Source organism: Lontra canadensis, unplaced genomic scaffold (genome assembly GCF_010015895.1).
Source record: "Lontra canadensis isolate GAN:19392208 unplaced genomic scaffold, GSC_riverotter_1.0 scaffold16, whole genome shotgun sequence".
Classification (NCBI taxonomy): Eukaryota; Metazoa; Chordata; class Mammalia; order Carnivora; family Mustelidae; genus Lontra; species Lontra canadensis.
In genome coordinates, this window is record NW_022631010.1 from 3,399,997 (window position 1) to 3,417,299 (window position 17,303).

Sequence of the window (17,303 nt, forward strand, 5' to 3'; positions counted from 1 at the left end):
GGAACTCTGGACCTAAAGCCCTAATAATATTACTTTAAAATTGTGATCATTGTACCTGCCTCACGGTGAGTACCATGTGTCTGGCCATGGAACGCTCTGTGCAGTTTTACAAATAATTTTTTGCAGTTATGTGTGAGTCTCTGGTCTCCTATCAGGGCTTTTACTTTACTTTTACTTGTTGTCCTTACGCTGATTTCTCTGCCTCTCCAACCTTGCCATCAGGTTTCTTCAGCTACCCTGGGCTCCCGGGATGGTAGCTTGTGGAGTCTGGGGGACTTTTCATCCGGGGCTTGAGCCCAGAACCAGGGTGCAACCGATCCATGGGGAACAAGTCCTATTTCCTCTTCACAAACTTCCCCAACGGTCTTCTTACAGCCCATCCTCTCCTCAGTTCCTACCCCACTGCTCCCAGGTAAGACAGGCAGGACCAAGTCTGAAAGTATTAGGTGTGGAAGGGAACAGCTTTTATTGGGTGCCTATCAGGTGCTGGACCCAGCCCCAAGACCTTGACTTTTGTTAGTCCCCAGAACCACCCTGAGAAGTGGGAGGCGCCCACCTCATCCGACAGATTAGGGAATGGAAGTCACCAAGAGGTGAGAACACTAACCAGACAGGAGCCCTAGGTCTGTCTGGCTCTAAATCCAAGATCTAAACAAGCAACTCCTTCAGAGTTTTAGGACCAGGACTGGTACCCCAATCATCTACTTCTGACTCAACCAACGGCCAGGGGAGAAAAACCTCTGTTTCACACTGATGATCCAATTCCTGCTATCAGGGGAGGGGCGACCCTGACACTTAGAGTCCTAAGAAGACCCTCGACGCTATTTCGTATGGTTAGCTTGAGGTAATCTCTAAGGAGAAATAGGAGATTCCCTTAAGTTCCTTCCCATTATTTGAACCTTAATTTCTCAAACTGTCAAAGAGGAAGAACGCCTGGGCTCTGGGGCTTCCTTTCCCAGTCTGCCAGCAGGTGGAGCCCACCCTTCATCCCTCCCTTGGCCTCCAGAAAGTTGCAGGAGTGGGAGGGGAGGGAGGGAAGATGAGCGGTCCTGGGGCCGCGCCTGGGGCTAGCGGGACAAAGTGCGGCGCTGCCCATCCTGGTCTGGCAGAGAGGCCCGCTGAGCCTCCGGCGACTGCCCGAGACTTTAGAGCCCCTCCCCCTGCAGGACATCCTTGGTACTGCAGGGACTGGAGCCCCGAGGGCAGGGACGGACACGGGGGTGGGGTAGTGGAGGTCCGCGTCCGGTGCGAAGGGGTCCCTGGGCCGGGGGTCTCACAAGCAGGAGCCAGTGAGACGCAGCCGGGATTGCGGCCCCACCGTCCCCTTCGTCTGAGGCTACAGGTAGTTTTCCTCCGCCGCGTCCCCCCCACCCGGGGAGTCCCTGGCCTCCTCGTCCGTGCTTTCATCATCGTCGGGGGCCAGCGCCTCGATGTCGTGCGTGATGTCGGCCAGAAGCCGGTGGAAGGCCTGCGCCTCGGGCCGCTGGGCTGCGCCGTCGTAGCTGCGCACAGCCGACGCCGACGTGGAGCTCATGCTGCGCTTGATGCGGCCGAAGCTGTCGGTGAGGATGCCGCCCTCGCGGATGCCCACGCCCTCCAGGAAGCCCTCGAAGTAGCCGATGTCCTGGTCGGGGATGAAGGGCCGCATCCCTGCGGGGCCGAGAGGCCGGGGGTACTCCTCGAGGTTCAGCCCTCCCCCTCCCACATCGGAGCCACCTTCTGCAGAGATCTGAGTTCAAATCCCTGCTCCGCCCGCTGGCGGTGGCCTTGCTCACATTCCAAACCGCTGCGCCAGAGCATAATGACCTAATGCTCTGCACAGAGTAAACGCTCAATACAGGTTAGCTTGTCGTTGTGACTAACGGTTACATCCCCATTTATTAGTTGTGTGACCCTCATTAAATAGCTATTCTGGGCCTTACTTTCCTCGCCTGTAAAACTCAGATAATAGCACCAGTTCTCCCGGTAGGGTTGTGAGGAGGTGTCTGGCACACACTGAGGGTCCCGGACAATTCAGCTCGTTTTGCCTCCATCTCTACTCATTAGCCATGTGACTTCAGTACTTTGCTTCTCTGAGCCTCAGTGTCCTCATATGCAATATGGGGGCAATAAGTTTCCATTTTCCAAAACTGACGCATTCAAGGAGGGTAACCGCAAAATCCCTGTTAGCTTATTAGTATTATCATTCCTGATGCTATTATTAGCCTTCCTTACCAGCAGAGTGAACTTGGACAAGTTCCTTAGCCTCTGCAAGCCTCAGCTGCCTGTGGGGTGGATGGGGAGAATCACTTCCTCGCCCAGTTTTGCTATGAAGGTGAATGGTTATACTAGTGCTCTCTTCTCATGTGCCGTGACAGCAAGCACGTCTCTCTTCTGCTCTGCCCCTTTCTCCTCCCTGAGATGGATTTCACGATCTTGGCTTTATTGGAGGCTGAAGAATAGGAGTGAACACGTCTAGCCTGATGCCTGATTGGGAATGTCATGGACTATGTAGGGGCCTTAGCTGACCTTGGGGGGGGTTGGGGGGGGCTCACCAAGGAGGAGGAACTTGCGCCGGTCTCCATAGAGCTTCAGCAGGCCCGCACAGTAGTCCTGGATGGGCAGCCCCAGCCGGTACTCCCGCAGCAGCATCGCAAACTGCTGGATCTCAAGGGGTCCCAGTTTACTCCGCAACTGCAGGGACAAGATTCAAGATCAGTCCCAGGGAGCAACCCCCACCCAACATCTGCCTAAAAGACCCAGAGCCCTCTGTAAGGCTATATTTGGCCAAGACTTCCCTTGAAACCTTCCCATGGCCTATTGGGGAGGGGGGCATCCAGATCCTCTGGGCTGCATGTAAGCATGGATGTGGACTCAAGCTACCTGAGTTCACATCCCGGCCCCTTGGTCAGCTCTGTGGTCTTGGGTAGGTGACAACTTCCCTGACCCTTACTTTTCTTATATATAATGAGGATAATGGTGGCACTTTCCACCTTGGTTATTGAAATTTAAAAAAAAATGCATAAAAGGTGCACAGAACAGTGCCTGGTATACAGCAAACACTCAATTAATGCTAGCTGACACTTGTTAAGGCTTTCACAAGCTGGCCTCTGTTTACTTTCCTAACCTCATGTCCCGCCCTGATCTTTAATGTTGGCTTCAATTATGTCCAGGATTATTCATGAATCCTGAAATGCTCCCTGTGATGTCTCCAGTCTCCAGGCCTCTGTTTGTGCTGTTCGCATTGCCTGCCCCAGCTCACCGTGACCATGTAATCTTGCAACTGCTCGAGGCCCGGGCCGCTGTGGTCACTGCCGCTGCAGTGGGAGCCATGGAAAGAGGGTGTGGACGTGCCACTATAACACGCTTCAAATGTATCCTGGGAGCCATTGCTGCAAAGAGAGGCAGAAAGGGGAGCCCTCATTCACCTCCCTCCAGCTCCTCTCAGGTGGAGGTGGGAAGGCAAAGCTACCGATGCTCTGGGCCTGAGGCCTCATCCTAGATCCCATTTTGGCCTCTAGGGCCACACATTATCTGGCCCTGAGTCTCCCTGCTGCCTTATTGCACCCTCACTTTGTTCAGGCCACTGTGCCTTCTCTCTACTCCTCTAGGACTCCAAGTACCTCTTCACCTCTGGGCCCTTACACATGCCGTTCCCTCTGTCTGAAATGCCTCTCTCCCCCTGTCTTTTGCTCAACTAACTCCTACTCATCACTGGGGCTTAAATGTCACCTTCTTGACAACATTTTCCCTGACCCCCCTCCCGATGACTGGGTTAAATCCTCTGTCAAATGTGGTCACAAACCCATAAGTCCAATCATGACATGTGAGGCCTTTCCAGATCCCCCAATCAATGTCCACAGTGGCCTCTTGGCTGCTGTGCACCAAGCTTCATCCTGCTTCAGAACCTTTGCACTGTCTGCCCTCTGCCTAGGGTGCTCTTCCCTTTTCCTCCTTTGGGTCTCAGTTCAAGTGGCATCAGCTCTCAGAGGCCCTCCTAACTCCCCAGATGTGGAAAGCTCCCATGGCCTCTCTCTCAGCATCCTGAGGTACTTATTCTCTTTCATGCTTACCATTAATGCTTATTTCTATTAAATCATGATTTCATCATCTTCTGTGTCAGACACTCTAACTGCGCTTGCACGATAAACCATGCAAGGGAAGGACCTTGGTTTCTTCGTCTGTTAAGTACCTGTTCAGTGCCAAGCACAGGTCTCATCCTTGTCTGGCTCCCCACTGCAACCCTAGCACACAGCAGTCTCTGGTGCAGGAAAGATACTCAAGAAATCTTGCTTAATAAAAATTCAACCTGGGGCACCTGAGTGGCTCAGTCAGTTAAGCCACCAGCTCTTAATTTCAGCTCAGGGCATGATCTCACAGTTGTGGGATGGAACCCCTCATCAGGCTCCAAGCTCAGCCCGGAGTCTGCTTGGGATTTTTTTTTTTTCCCCAAAGATTTTTATTTATTTATTTGACAGACAGAGATCACAAGTAGGCAGAGAGGCAGGCAGAGAGAGGGGAGGAAGCAGGCTCCCTGCTGAGCAGAGAGCCCGATGTGGGGCTCGATCCCAGGACCCTGAAGGCAGAGGCTTTAACCCACTGAGCCACCCAGGCGCCCCTGCTTGGGATTCTCTCTCTCCCTCTCCTTCTGTCCCTCCCCCTGCTTGTGTGCTCTGTCTCTCTTTCAAAATAAATAAATAAAATCTTTTTTAAAATAAAAGATTTAAAAGATTCTCTACCCCTTGCTCTCTCTCTCTCAAAAAAAAAAAAAAAAAAAAAAAAGTTAACCTGCCTCCTGTTTTCCAAATTGTTCCAGAACCATCTTGCATTATTACCTCCAGAAAAGCAGTGTGACATAGTGGTTAAGGGATGTGGACCTGGAGCTAGCCTGCTCAGGTTCAAACCTCAGGCTTACAACTTACTAGCTGTTTGACCCTGGGCAAGCTGCTTAGCTTCTCTATTCTTCAGTGTTTCCATCTGTGAAATGGAATGACAAAAATTGCTGTCACAAGAACTAGAGGATTCTGTACAGCACCTGGAGTCATGGACTATAAGCAGTAAATGAACAATAGCCACTGTAGTGTTGCTACATGCGTTTTTTTAAAAAAATGCAGTGCTTGGGGCCCTGGCTGGCTCAGTTGGTAGAGCACATGACTCTTGATCTTGGGGTGGTGAATTCAAGTCCCATATTGGCGGTAGAGTTTATTTTTTTTAAAAAATGAAGTGCTTTATAGAACAGCACTAGGCACACAGCAAGCTCAAAGGTTAGCCGTTATCATGACTGCCATCTCTCTGGCAGATACCAGGTTGTTTAAGGACCGGCCCAAGTGCACACAGTATTAAGAAGGTGAATATATTGCTGCCAAAGAGGGGGGAGGGGAGGTCAGGCGTATATTACAGGCAGAGATTGCTACCAGTCAAGCCTAAGGCCTTAGTAACAGAACCAGCATGACCAACTGGTCCCCCAGTTTGCCTGGGACTTCCCTGGTGTTAGTACTGAAATTCCCATGTCCAGGGAATGCCCTCAAGGCTGGAAGGGTGGGGGGGCAGGGGGGCAGGGGGCAGGCTGGTCACACTAAACAGAACCTTGAACAATGTTCCTGGGTGAGTTTGTTATGCTGCACTTTCCAGCCTTGCTGGCTGCTAGTGGTGGCCACGTGACCAAGTTCTGGCCAATGAGACATAAGCAGATGTTGTCAGGTGGGACTCCCAGCAAAGCTCTTTACTGAGGCCCCTGGCAGGACACTGTGATGACAGGAGCTTTGACCATCATCTTGGTCCATGAGATGACTTTGAGGATGGGAACAAGTACTAAGGAGGGGAGAGAAGAGAGGCCTGGACCCCTGCTGACCATAAGGCCATAAACGCCTGATCTATTTTATGTAAGAGACAAGGTGGAAAAAAAGCTATCTTGTTTAAAGCTCTATCTTTTTTAGGGTTTTCTATCACATGGAATTAAAACTAAAGTAAACCCAAGTCATTTTTTGGTATTAGCTCTGACTTGGGCTCTGCAGACCACTATGTCTGGAAGACGAGTAGAGAACTACAGGCCTATGTGGGCCCTGTTCTGGGTTCTGGCCCTCCCCTGGGCCTCTCAGAGTCTGGGTTTGGATCCTCTGAGCTCACTAAAGCCCAGAGAGATCGGTTTACCTACCTCCCACCCTCAGAGTCCATGGTGTCAGCACAAATCGAGGTGGGGTCATTTTCTCCCACCCTCTCTTGCCCACAAGGGGCACAAGAATGCCCAGAAGAGTAACCTTAATTATGCAGGGGTGGGGGGGGGCAGGACGGTACCCACAAGGAGCTGCAGCAGCTGAAGTCGGCGTCATAGGCGTAAGTCCCATCCGTGCGGCAGCTCTCACCTGGGGTCAGCAGACAGGGTGGCTGTCAGAGGCTGCAGACCAGGGATCGACATCCTCGGCTCCCTGAGGCCCCAACCTCAGCCCCTCCCTACGGCTGGGCTGGTGGCTGGAGCATGGATGGCCTTGTAAGCAACCGTAAGGGTATTAGCTTTTACCCTGAGTGAAATCAGGCAGCGGCTAGAAGATTCTGACCATGATTCCTACCCCCACCACCAACACACAGACAGCCTTTGGGGGGCAACTCACCCCCTCTCCTCGCCCTCAACTTCCCCAAGGCTGGGACAACACCACCTTCCTGCCTGCCTCACAGGGGTCTTGGGAATAGCAGGTAAGGTAACAGGTGAGGTAATGTTTTGAAAACTGTTTGAGGCAAGAAAAAGAAAAAGAACTTTGAGGGAAAGAACCCCAAATCTTGAGAGGATAGAAGCACTATTTACTGAGAACTTGCCCTCTACCTAGGCCTGTTACTCTCTGAATCCACTAGCCTTACCCTTCGGATCTTGGCTCACTCAGTGTCACTTCCTCAGGAAGTGACTTCCCAGGTGAGGTGGTTTCCTCAGTCTGTGTTCTCAGAGTACAATGTGTGGCTACATTTTATTTATGCAACTATTTAATTACTGTGGGCCTACCACAGCAATGCAAGCCTTGTGAGAGCAGGGGCACGTCTGGTTCTAATCCCCAGTATATCCTGGTGATAGCAGGTGCTTCAGTAAATATTTGTTGAATAGAATGAAGTTGAAATATTTGTTGACTTCTCTAATTTACCCATCATCCTGTGAGAGCTGATGAGCCATCCCAGCTTCCCCATAACCACAGCCCACGGATGGGAATGCCTCCAGAAGGAAAGAGCTCTGTTGCTGGAGCTATGAAGGAAGGGAGCACACTGAGGGGGCTGTGGCTGAGGAAATACACTTAGTGGCCTTGAAGGCAGCATGGGACTAAGGCTGCTGCAGATAGAAGCTTTAGAAATCAAACACATCTTGGGTGCCTGGGTGGCTCAGGGGGTTAAAGCCTCTGCCTTCAGCTCAGGTCATGATACCAGGGTCCTGGAATCGAGCCCCGCATCGGGCTCTCTGCTCAGCAGGGAGCCTGCTTCCTCCTCTCTCTCTCTGCCTGCTTCTCTGCCTAGTTGTGATTTTTGTCTGTCAAATAAATAAAAAAAAATCTTAAAAAAAAAAGAAATCAGACACATCTGGGTTTGAATCCCAACTCTGCCATTTACTCGCTGTGAGACCTTGAACAATTTATTGACCACTCTGAGCCTTAATGTTCTCATCTGTAAAACTGGAATCATAAGGCTTCAGAGAGTTCTTTCATCTACTCAAAAAATACCTGTCGGGCATCTGTGATGTCCTTGGTCCTGTGCTAGGCACAGGGGATAAAATGCGAATAGGACCGACAAGTTTGCTATGGGGATTAAATAAGACTTGGCACATTGGTACTGTGCTTGGCACACAGTGGGTGCTCAATAAATGCCTCTATTAGTCTTATTCTCATTCTAGCCCTTGATTGCATTCAAGGGTGGGTCTGAAGATCTTGGGTTTCACCTAGATTCCTGGTGGAGTCAGACAGAAAGTGCCTGTGTTTGGATTTTTGCAAAGCAAGGGCATCAAAAATGAAAGCAGGGAGAAAAGTTCAATTTTGAGGGGCTCATTCTGAATCTGGCAGCCAGAACATCTGTGAAGAAGCTAAGTTGGAGGTCATCGTGAAAACCGACATTTTATTTTAACTACATAAGGGCAGCAGGAGTGGGGGAGGGGGACCCCTGTAACTGTGGTAGAGATCAGGACCCCTAAAGGTGATCATTGGCCCTGATTCCTGGGGCAGCCCCCCTCCCCGGCCTTATGAGTTGTTTCACAGGGAGGAGGGCAGCCAGGAGTTCCCATACTCACTGCGGCTGCATAGCCATGGCCGCTCAGGCGTGGACGTGTAGTGGTAGCCGGCCCGGTCCACGCACTCAATGCTCTGGTCCCCGTAGATGATCTGGAAGACCTGACAGATGAGCGCACAGGACTCCTCGGCAGCATCCTGGCCCAGGGAGGAAGGCAGAGTGCTCAGGACCTCTCCAATGGCCAGGGTACCCCAACCCCTTTCACAGTGTCAGGAGGCTTGTGGGGCCATACACGCACCTATGGGCACTTTGGAGGGCACTCCCTATCAAAATTATATGGCCATCCTCTGAGTTTTGGACTCCTTTATAGAGTCCAGCAGCAATTCTAAGTCTTCTGCTCTGAAAAATGCACCCCATATTTCTAGGGGATTCATAGGACCTCCTGAAGTTTATCTAAAATAAGCCCTAGGAGCACCTGGGTGGCTCACTGGGTTAAGCATCCAACTCTTGATCTCAGCTCAGTTCTCTTATCTCACAGTCATGAGTTCAAGCCCCACACTGGGCTCCATGCTGGGCATGGAGCCTACTTAAAAAATAAAGTAAAATAAAATAAAATAAGCCCCAGTTTAGTTAAATTTACCAGTAGGAAGTTGAGGCTCAGAGAAGTGAAGTGATTAGCCAGGACTAGAACCCAGGACTCCTGATACATACTAGGAGGAGGAAGAATTACATGTATAAAAATTTTAGGCTCAACATAGTTACTACTACTGGATGCCATATTTAGGTATGAGCTTCCTGGCACCCAGGGCAAAAATGGAAGTAGGATAAATACATAAACTTCAGTCTCTGATAGGAGGCAGGAATTTCAATTCTTGGGTGAAAGTTTCTCAAGACTGCAAATTTGAAGAAGAATTTGCCTTTCTAATTTACCTCTTTATGTCTTTAAGCAAGAGACCCAGAAAGACAATCACCGATGAGACCATCTTCAGGTACCACTTCCTATTTTGTGCCTCTAGAAAGCTCAGGGTATGGATTAAAATGTAACCCAGGAGAGGCAGGATTGATCCTTACAATAACCCTGTGAAACAGACACGAAAGATCCTTCTGTTACAGTTAAAGTCACTGAGGCTTAGAGCGGTCAGGTGACTCACCCAGATCACACAGCAAGTTCTTAGCATTGGTTATTATTGGCACTCGGGTTTTTTTTTTTTCTTTTTTAAAGATTTTTATTTGACAGAGCATGAGAGAGAGAGAGAGCGCGAGAGAGAGAGTGCATAGGCAGGGAGAGCAGCAGAGGGTGATGGAGAAGCAGGCTCCCTGCTGAGCAAGGAGCATGATGTGGGACTCATTCCCAGGACCCTGGGATCATGACCTGAGCCAAAGGCAGACACTTAACCGACTGAGCCACCCAGGTACCATAGCACTCGGTTTTTGTTTTTGTTTTTAAGATTTTATTTAGTCATTTGACAGAGATCACAAGTAGGCAGAGAGGCAGGCAGAGAGAGAGGGGAAAGCAGGCTCCCCACCGAGCAGAGAGCCCGATGTGGGGCTCGATCCCAGGACCCTGAGATCATGACCTGAGCTGAAGGCAGAGGCCCAACCCACTGAGCCACCCAGGTGCCGCACCAGCACTCAGGTTTTTTTTTTTTTTTTTTTACTCTAACTCCTATGCCCTCCACTGGACAAAGGCCTTGGAGAGGAGGTCAGAGAATCAGATACTCCTGAAAAACATCTCTTTATTTACTCATTTTGCAAATTCTCATTTAGTCCCATTTTAGGCACTGGGCCAGACTCTAGGGTCTCGGGGTGAATTAGATGAGGTCTGTACCCTAAAGCCCTCACAGTGCAGTGAGATTAACAGGGCACACACTGTTCCTTCTGCCCAGAATTCATTTTCCTGCCAATTTGCCTTGTTCACTCCTTCCTCCCCTTCACATTTCAGTTTAAAAGGCACAAACTCACTTTCTCTTTGGAAAGTGGATCTCCTTTCTCATTATCACTGCAATCTGTTTGTTTTCTTCTTGGTCCCTGTCCCAAGGTATAGTAATATAATCCCTATCTCTTCGTCCATTCATTCAATATTTATCATGTGCCAGCCACTGTTTTAGGGGTCAGAGATAACAGAGTGAACAATCCAGAATGCATAGGTCTCCTCTCTACAAGGAGACCAGTCTGGCTAGAGTGAAATGCATAAAGGGGGACCTAGAAAGAGGAGTCCAGAGAGGAAATGGGCTTCAGCCACCACCATAAGGTGGGTGGAGGGTGGACTTATAAGCAATTGTAAGGACATCAGCTCTTACTCTGAGTGAGATGGGGAGCCACAGGAAGATTTTGAGCAGTGATATTTTGTGACTTACTTGTTAACAGAACTGCTCTGATTGTGTGTGTTGGTGGGGGGATGGGAGACAGATTATAAGCAAGAGCCAAACCCGTGATCTAGATGCATGACCCGGATGATAGAAAATGGGGTGTGGACCTGGGGGTTGGCGAGAAGTAGATAGGTTGGGTTATATTTTAAAAATAGGGCCAACAGGATTTATTGACAGAAAGGATGTGTGCTGTGTGAGAGCAAGAGGAGCCACAAGTCACTGCCAAATTTTGATCTGAATGAGGCAAGGACAGAGCTGCAGTTAATCAAGACAGGGAGACAAAGGGAGGAGTAGGTTTGGGGGAGAAGACTGGGCTCTTAGCCTCAGATGTGTTGGGACATTGAGATGGTCATTAGCCCACCGAATGGAGAGGCCAATTGGAGAAAGGAGTCTGGAGATTTGCTGAGAGATAAAATTTGGGGCATTCTCACTGTTTTAAACACCATGAGATTATTGTTCACTAGGGTAGGTATGGGGTTGGGGGAGGGGATGGGGGCCCTGGGTTAGAGGAGAAGCTTAGACAGCTCAGGACTTGAAGGTCTCTCTAGACTGTGAGCTCCCTAAGGGAGGGCCCCAAATATGTCTTGTTCACCTCTGCGTCCGTAGCACTTAGCCCAATGCCTAGGACAAAGCTGGTGCTCAATAAAGATGGTCAAAGGAATAGAAGCAAGGGTTAATATGGAGAATGGAGGGAGAGGAGGAGAGGCAAGAATGGAAGGCTTCTGCCTTGAATGACTGCCACAGTTAACAAGAGTACAGGCTCTGAACATCCGGGGTCCCAGTGTTGAAACCACCACCACCAGTTTCCTGTGTGACCTTCCGCAAGTTACTTAGCCTCTGGGTGTCAATTTCCTCCTCTACAGAATGAGGATGGCTGTGATGTTTGCCTCTAGGGGTTAGTGAGAGAATGAAATGTGTTCGTGCTGGTTCCTTGTCTGGCACAGGTTGGCATTCCATTCGTGCTGGTAATGAGTGTCCTCGTGATTGTTACTGTGGTTGTGCCGAAATTGACGACATGGGAGAAGGAGCAGGGCTGGAAAGGGGGTTAGATCAAGTCTGTTTGGGCTGTTTTGAGTTTTCATTCCATTGGGATGGCAAGGGCAGGCGTCCAGGCTGCAGATTTAGAAACCCTTTGGCGTCTGGAGCGCACAGGTAGAACCTGAAGTCCTAGGTAGGGCCTCAGGAGGAAGAAGGGAAGAGGCCAGGGTAGACCCCAGGAACGGGGCGGGGTGGGGTGGAGGACGACGCCCTCCAAATCCCCTCGACGCGCGGGGGAGGCAGGGCGCAGGGGCTCCGGGTGCCCTCGGGCTCACCCTGTTGGCCACGGCCAGGATGACAAGGTTGCAGTAGGCGTCGGGGCTGGGATCCTGCGGGTCGAGAGGGTTGGAGCCCGGGTGGCGCCTCTCCCAGCTGCCGCCGCCGCCGCCCGCCTGCCTCCGCTCCCAGCTGCCGCCCGGCTTGCCCGCGCCGCCGCCGCCGCCGGCGTGCCGCCGCTCCCAGCTGCCGCTGAACGTCTGCCGCCGCTCCCAGCTGCCCGACGCCCGCGCCCCGGCGCGCTGGCGCTCCAGGCTGCCGCCGCCGCCGCCCCCGGCCCGGGCCTCCGCGCTCGCACCCCCGCCCCACGCCATCCGCCAGTCCAGACTGCAGATGGTGTGGCGCCGCTCCGTGGTGCCCCCCCGCCGCTTCTCGGGCGCCGCGCCCGGCTGGCCCGGGTCGCGCCCCGCGCCGCCGGGGCTGGCGTCTACGCCGGCTGGCACCGGGTCCACGCCCAGACCTAGGAGGGGCGGGACCGCGGTCAGGAGATACCGGCGAAGAGCCCCCTCCCGAGACCCGCTGGGGACCAGCGGCGCCTGGCCCTCGAGGCGAGGCCAGATTCGCCCCCCGCGGTCCCTTACTTTTGGGGCCCGCCCCCGGCCTCGGCTCCACCTTAGTCTTCCTCGCGGTCCGACCTGTCCCACAGATATCCCAGCCGGGAGCTCCGCCTCCCCGGCACACGGCCACGCCCCCAGTTCAGACTCCGCCCCCCTTCCGAGCTCCCAGCGCGCGGCTTCCCGGCTCTGCTTCACCACGCGCTCTAACTTTAGGTCCCAGAATTTGGGCCCTTCCAGCCTTAGGCCGGTGGGTCAGGCGGTCCACCCTTCAACCTCAACCTCAACCTGGGGCCGCGTCTTCTTGCGTATGGTCATGGCCTGCCTTAATCTCAGGGTAGTGTAGTCAGTCCTTTTCCATCACACACCATCCACCCTCCGCCGCCCACCCCTCCCCACTCCGGGTCACGCCTTTCCCAAAACTAGACGCTGGTTTTTTTCTCTCCCGGTTCACCTCCCGGCCCCGCCCCGGCCCCGCCCCGGCCCCGCCCCACTCGCTGTACCGGTCTTAAGCACCAGCAGGTGCAGCGCGTCGTCCTGCAGGTAGGAGGCGGCTGCGATCTCATGCGTGGGGATGCGCAGGATTAGCTCCTCGTTGTCGCGCCAGGTGAGCAGCAGGCAGCGGGCCGACAGGCTCAGGATACTGTCCTGCTCCGCCGTGGTCTTCAGCGGCAGCTCCTTCAACTGCTGCAGGGTGGGTCGGATCTTTTGGGTTCCGGAGGTGCTCGGGTGGGAGAGGAAGAAGGGGACAAGACCCAGCCCTAACCCTCCCCAGGGCCTCACCCTGGCCGTGTCCAGCAGCTGCAGGAGCTCGTCGCGGCTGGAGGGGTTCAGTGAGGAGGTAACCCAGGTGAGGTGGCCCAGGAACTGGACAGAACATGGGAGGTAGAGTTGGGAGAAGGGCACAGAGAGGTCACCTTGAAGCCTGGAATAACCTAGAACTCCTTACTGACCCAGTGTATATAGACTGAGGTAGAACTATTTGAATTAATAATAATCTGATAATAACTACTAAGGTGGACACAGAAGCCAGACCCGCCAAAATGATGCCCTAAACCAACACAATAATTCTTCATTCTCAGTTATAACTTAATGTCATCATGAACTTTAATGTTATTCAATGTAAGAAATTAACTCTTTTTTTATTTTTAGCTTTGTTCTTCTAGGTGAATTCCACCAATCAAACTTTTTTCTTCTTTTCTTCTCTATGAAATTTCAGTCCCCAATTTTTAAGTAGATTTATTGGTTAGCTCTACCCTCCACATATGGTTGCCAGGTGAAATACAAGATGCCTGTTAAATTTGAATGTCACATAGACCGTGAATACTTTTTAAGTTTTTAAAAAAGTATTTTTAGTCCCATGCAATATTTGGGACATATTAATACTAAACAAGTACTTACTGCTTTTCTGAAATCCACATTTAACCTGGCAGCCCGTTTTTGCCAAATCTAACCCTCCTACTCCCATACCAATCTTCCCTGGATAATGAGGATTCTCCACTGGTGCTCATGAAATAGTAGTAAAACCCTTGCATGACCTCAGTCCCCTCTGGCTTGCTGAACTGGGTTCCTATAACAAGTTCATCCACTGTCGGTAAAATCTCACAGGAATCTATGGCTTTGCCCATCTCTCTCCCCTGTGTTGAAATGGAAACACTGAGGCTGAGCGGGTGGAGGTCATTTGCTTAAGGTCCTCAGCATAAAGCAGGAAATAGGCTGGCGTGAACCCAGCTCTCTTTTCCCTGAGCCTCCCCTATGTGAGACAGGGCTGGTCAGGGCTTGGTGTGAGCGAGAGAAGAACAGTCCCTCCTGATGGGATCCAGAACACGCTACGCCAAAATCTGGCATCTTGGCATATGGAATATCTTTTTCTTAAATAAAGAGTAATTTTAATAGTGATAATAACAAAAAAAATATGGAATATCTTAAGCTTGAAGGAACTGAAGAAAATGGTAGAAGTGGGAAGGTTACTCTGACCTTCCCCCACCCCTCTTTCCTGAAAGCAGGAGATAAATCTCCCACCTGAAACGTCCCCTCCCTGTACCTGGAGGGAGACCTCCTTCTCACCAGACACAGGGCATTTAGGGCCGAGAAGGCTGTATACACAAACCTTGTTATTTCTTCACCTTTTACTCCCCAAGCCCAAACCCCTCTGCTTTGTCAGTTTTTCATAAATTTATTGTCGAGAAGATATAAAAGCTTCCTGCTCCGGTCACTTCTTTGGGTCTTCATTCTCTTGTGAAGGCTCTTCATGGACATGTAAACATTTAATAAAATGTGCACGCTTTTCTCCTGTTCATCTGTATTTGTTGGCTTCATTTTCAGACCCAGCCAGGGACCCTAAGAGAGTTGATGAAAACCTTACCCCTCCTTTACTCCTCACCCCAAGAGTCTGCGTTCCCTTCTCCTCATCCCACACGTACCTTGACCTCTTTCTCCAGGTAGTCACACAGCAGAATCTGAGGGTCGATGAGATAGTCAGGGGGGTAAAGGGGCATCGAGTGCAGGGGCCGGCGACTCACACTGGTCCGAAAGGCAGCCCGGCGCGCAGCCTTGGGGAACACCAGCCTCCGGATGGGGGATACAAAGCCCTGGGAACGGGGGGGCGGGGTGGGGGACAGGGAGATGTGGGGGAAAACAACAGTAACAACTGCAACTGGCTTTCTCTGAACACTTCCCCATTGGGCATTTGACTTCTTTACATAGTACCTAATTTAATTCTCATAGACTCTCAGAAGCGGTACCTTTGTGATCCCCATTTTACAGATGGAGAAACTAAGCCTCAGAGAGGGAACTAGCTGATAAGGTCACCAGGTAGTGGTGGTAGAATCATGAGAGCAGTCTGGCTCTAAAACCTCCATTCTAAACACCCAGGGGAGGGTGGAAGGCCTACTAAGGCCCAGGCCCAGGCTGAAGGAGTGGGTCTAGGCTGGGGCAAGTAAGAAAAATATTAAGATTCAATGTGACTGAGTGGCGAGTGCATAGATATTTGTCACGCTATTCTGTGTGCTTTCCGCCAAATTAGAAATGGCTAATAAGTACATTTCAGGAGAATCCACAGATACCTGCATAAAAAATGACCTACAGGGGCACCTGGGTGGCTCAGAGGGTTAAGCCTCTGCCTTCGGCTCGGGTCATGATCTCAGGGTCCTGGGATCCAGCCCCGCATCAGGCTCTCTGCTCAGCAGGGAGCCTGCTTCTCCCTCTCTCTCTCTGCCTGCCTCTCTGCCTACTTGTGATCTATCTCTGTCAAATAAATAAATAAAATATATTAAAAAAAATGACCTACAGCAAGGCTCAAGAAGCCAGTTCTGGGCTCCAGCACAGCCCAACGGAATCTAAATCTCACAGTCAAGAGTGAGCCCCTCTTTAGAGCAGTTCTCAGTGAGTGTGGGTCCTGGGTCAGCCTCAGCAGCACCAAGGAACTTAAGAGAAATGCACATTCTCCCATTCTATCCTAGATCTACTGGATCAGAGCTTGGGGGTGAGACCCAACGATCTATGTTTTAACAAGAGCTCCAGGTGATTATGATACAGGCCCAGCTCATATCTTAAAACCAGTATCTTGGAGCCTAGATTAAGTATCTGCACGTTTTGAGAAATGAGAACCAATGATCTGGGAAAGGGCGTTCCAGGCGGAGGGCTTAGCATGTGTAAACCCCGGGGCTGGCTGAGTGTGAGCCTGGAGATGTGTGAGGTCTATTGTGGCTGAATGATGAGATGAATGAACCCTTTAGACCAGCCTGATCTGGGTTTCTTGGAGAAAGAGGGCTGGGTGGGTGTGGGAGTTGGAAACTGAGGGACCCCCTGAATGGCAAAGACAGCTAGGTGAGGCGCCCAGGGAACCAGACTAGAAAACTTCTGACAGTAAGGAGGGGTGAGGATCTAGGGGGTAAAGGGGAGGACCCTCAGACTGAGGCTTTCAGAACAGAGCTGTCCTGACATAAAGAGGGGGAGGGGGCAGGCTAGGCTGGGACCCAGCAGGGGAGCAGGTAGCTGTCTCCACCTTGATAGCCAGTCTTGTAGCACAGAATTGCTCTGGCTGAGGTCCTTCTGTTTGGGGAGGTGAGGAGCAGAGGAATGGGTCTGTTGGGTGTCTGTTGGGCTCTCGGTCTGAGGAAACCCCAGGAAAGCCCTGGAAGCAGGTTGGGAGTATCTCCCAGCAATCTGTCTGGCTGGGTTTCCTTGGAAGGTATCCAAGGTACCTTGGAAGGTATCTGGGTTTCCTTGGAAGCTGTCTGTTCCAGGGAGGGCAGGCGCCACTTGAGAGTAGGGGAGACAGGTTAGGGAGCTTGAGCCCAAAAGTCTGACTGCCCAAGGGTTGGAAGGACAGTCTTTTCAGATGAGAAGAAAGACTCTACCCATGCCAGTACCTGCCCACCACCCCCACCCCAGGCCTCCCACTTTACCAGCTCCAGGGGCATCTCTCTACCTGCATCCCTCCCAAACTCCCACCTACCTTTTTCCCTTTCTTGACTTCATATTCCATGGCGAAGCGTCCCCTCCGTTCTTGCCACCCTCCTGACCATCCCCTCCACCCCCCCCAACCCCCCCACCCCCCCCACCCCCGCCATGCAGTTCCTTTGTTCTTTTTCCTGCCTGGTCGGAAACTCCACCAGCCCCGTAGTTCCTGCCCCTCCTGTCTGATAGTGAGGGGGGGGGGCGGGGGGGGCGGAGGCAGTGGGTGGAGGACTCAGGCTTGGGCCCCTCCAGCTGAAGAGTGGAAGGAAGCCCAGCCAGAGCAACTAACCAGGGAGAATGCCTCCAGCCTCCCTCCAGAAGGTTTGCTGTTGAGGGGGCTTGGGAATCTAGTAAGGCTAGGGAAGAGTCCCCCAATTTGGAGTCCTAGAATCCCAAATTCCAACCCTACTTCTGCCACTGACCTTGTTGTGTG

At 51.7% G+C, this 17,303-nt stretch overlaps 1 protein-coding gene across 2 annotated transcripts; it reads right to left on the reverse strand.

Annotated features, from left to right (window-relative positions):
• Positions 1–1,278: 1,278 nt before the first annotated feature.
• CCM2L (CCM2 like scaffold protein) lies at positions 1,279–16,952 on the reverse strand. 2 transcript variants are annotated; one of them, XM_032858916.1, is made up of 10 exons: positions 16,869–16,952; positions 14,833–15,000; positions 13,193–13,276; positions 12,913–13,096; positions 11,855–12,315; positions 8,234–8,369; positions 6,278–6,341; positions 3,242–3,371; positions 2,535–2,673; positions 1,279–1,650 (listed from the first exon to the last, which is right to left on the reverse strand). In XM_032858916.1, exons 1-10 carry the CDS (start codon positions 16,896–16,898, stop codon positions 1,337–1,339), a joined length of 1,710 nt encoding a protein of 569 aa, XP_032714807.1. In that variant the 5' UTR covers positions 16,899–16,952; the 3' UTR covers positions 1,279–1,336. The 2 variants fall into 2 exon arrangements, with proteins under 2 accessions (XP_032714807.1, XP_032714808.1); XM_032858917.1 differs by lacking the exon at positions 6,278–6,341 and having other exon boundaries at positions 1,538–1,650.
• Positions 16,953–17,303: the final 351 nt, after the last annotated feature.

What these genes read in the sequence shown, in the direction of transcription:
- CCM2L (XM_032858916.1), bottom strand. Translation starts at nt 16,898, where the DNA reads ATGGAATATGAAGTCAAGAAAGGGAAAAAG. An exon ending in AGCTGCTGGACACGGCCAGG is followed by an intron (nt 13,097 to 13,192) that starts GTGAGGCCCTGG and finishes CCCACCCTGCAG; the next exon opens with CAGTTGAAGGAGCTGCCGCT. An exon ending in GCGCAAGTTCCTCCTCCTTG is followed by an intron (nt 1,651 to 2,534) that starts GTGAGCCCCCCC and finishes TCGGCCCCGCAG; the next exon opens with GGATGCGGCCCTTCATCCCC.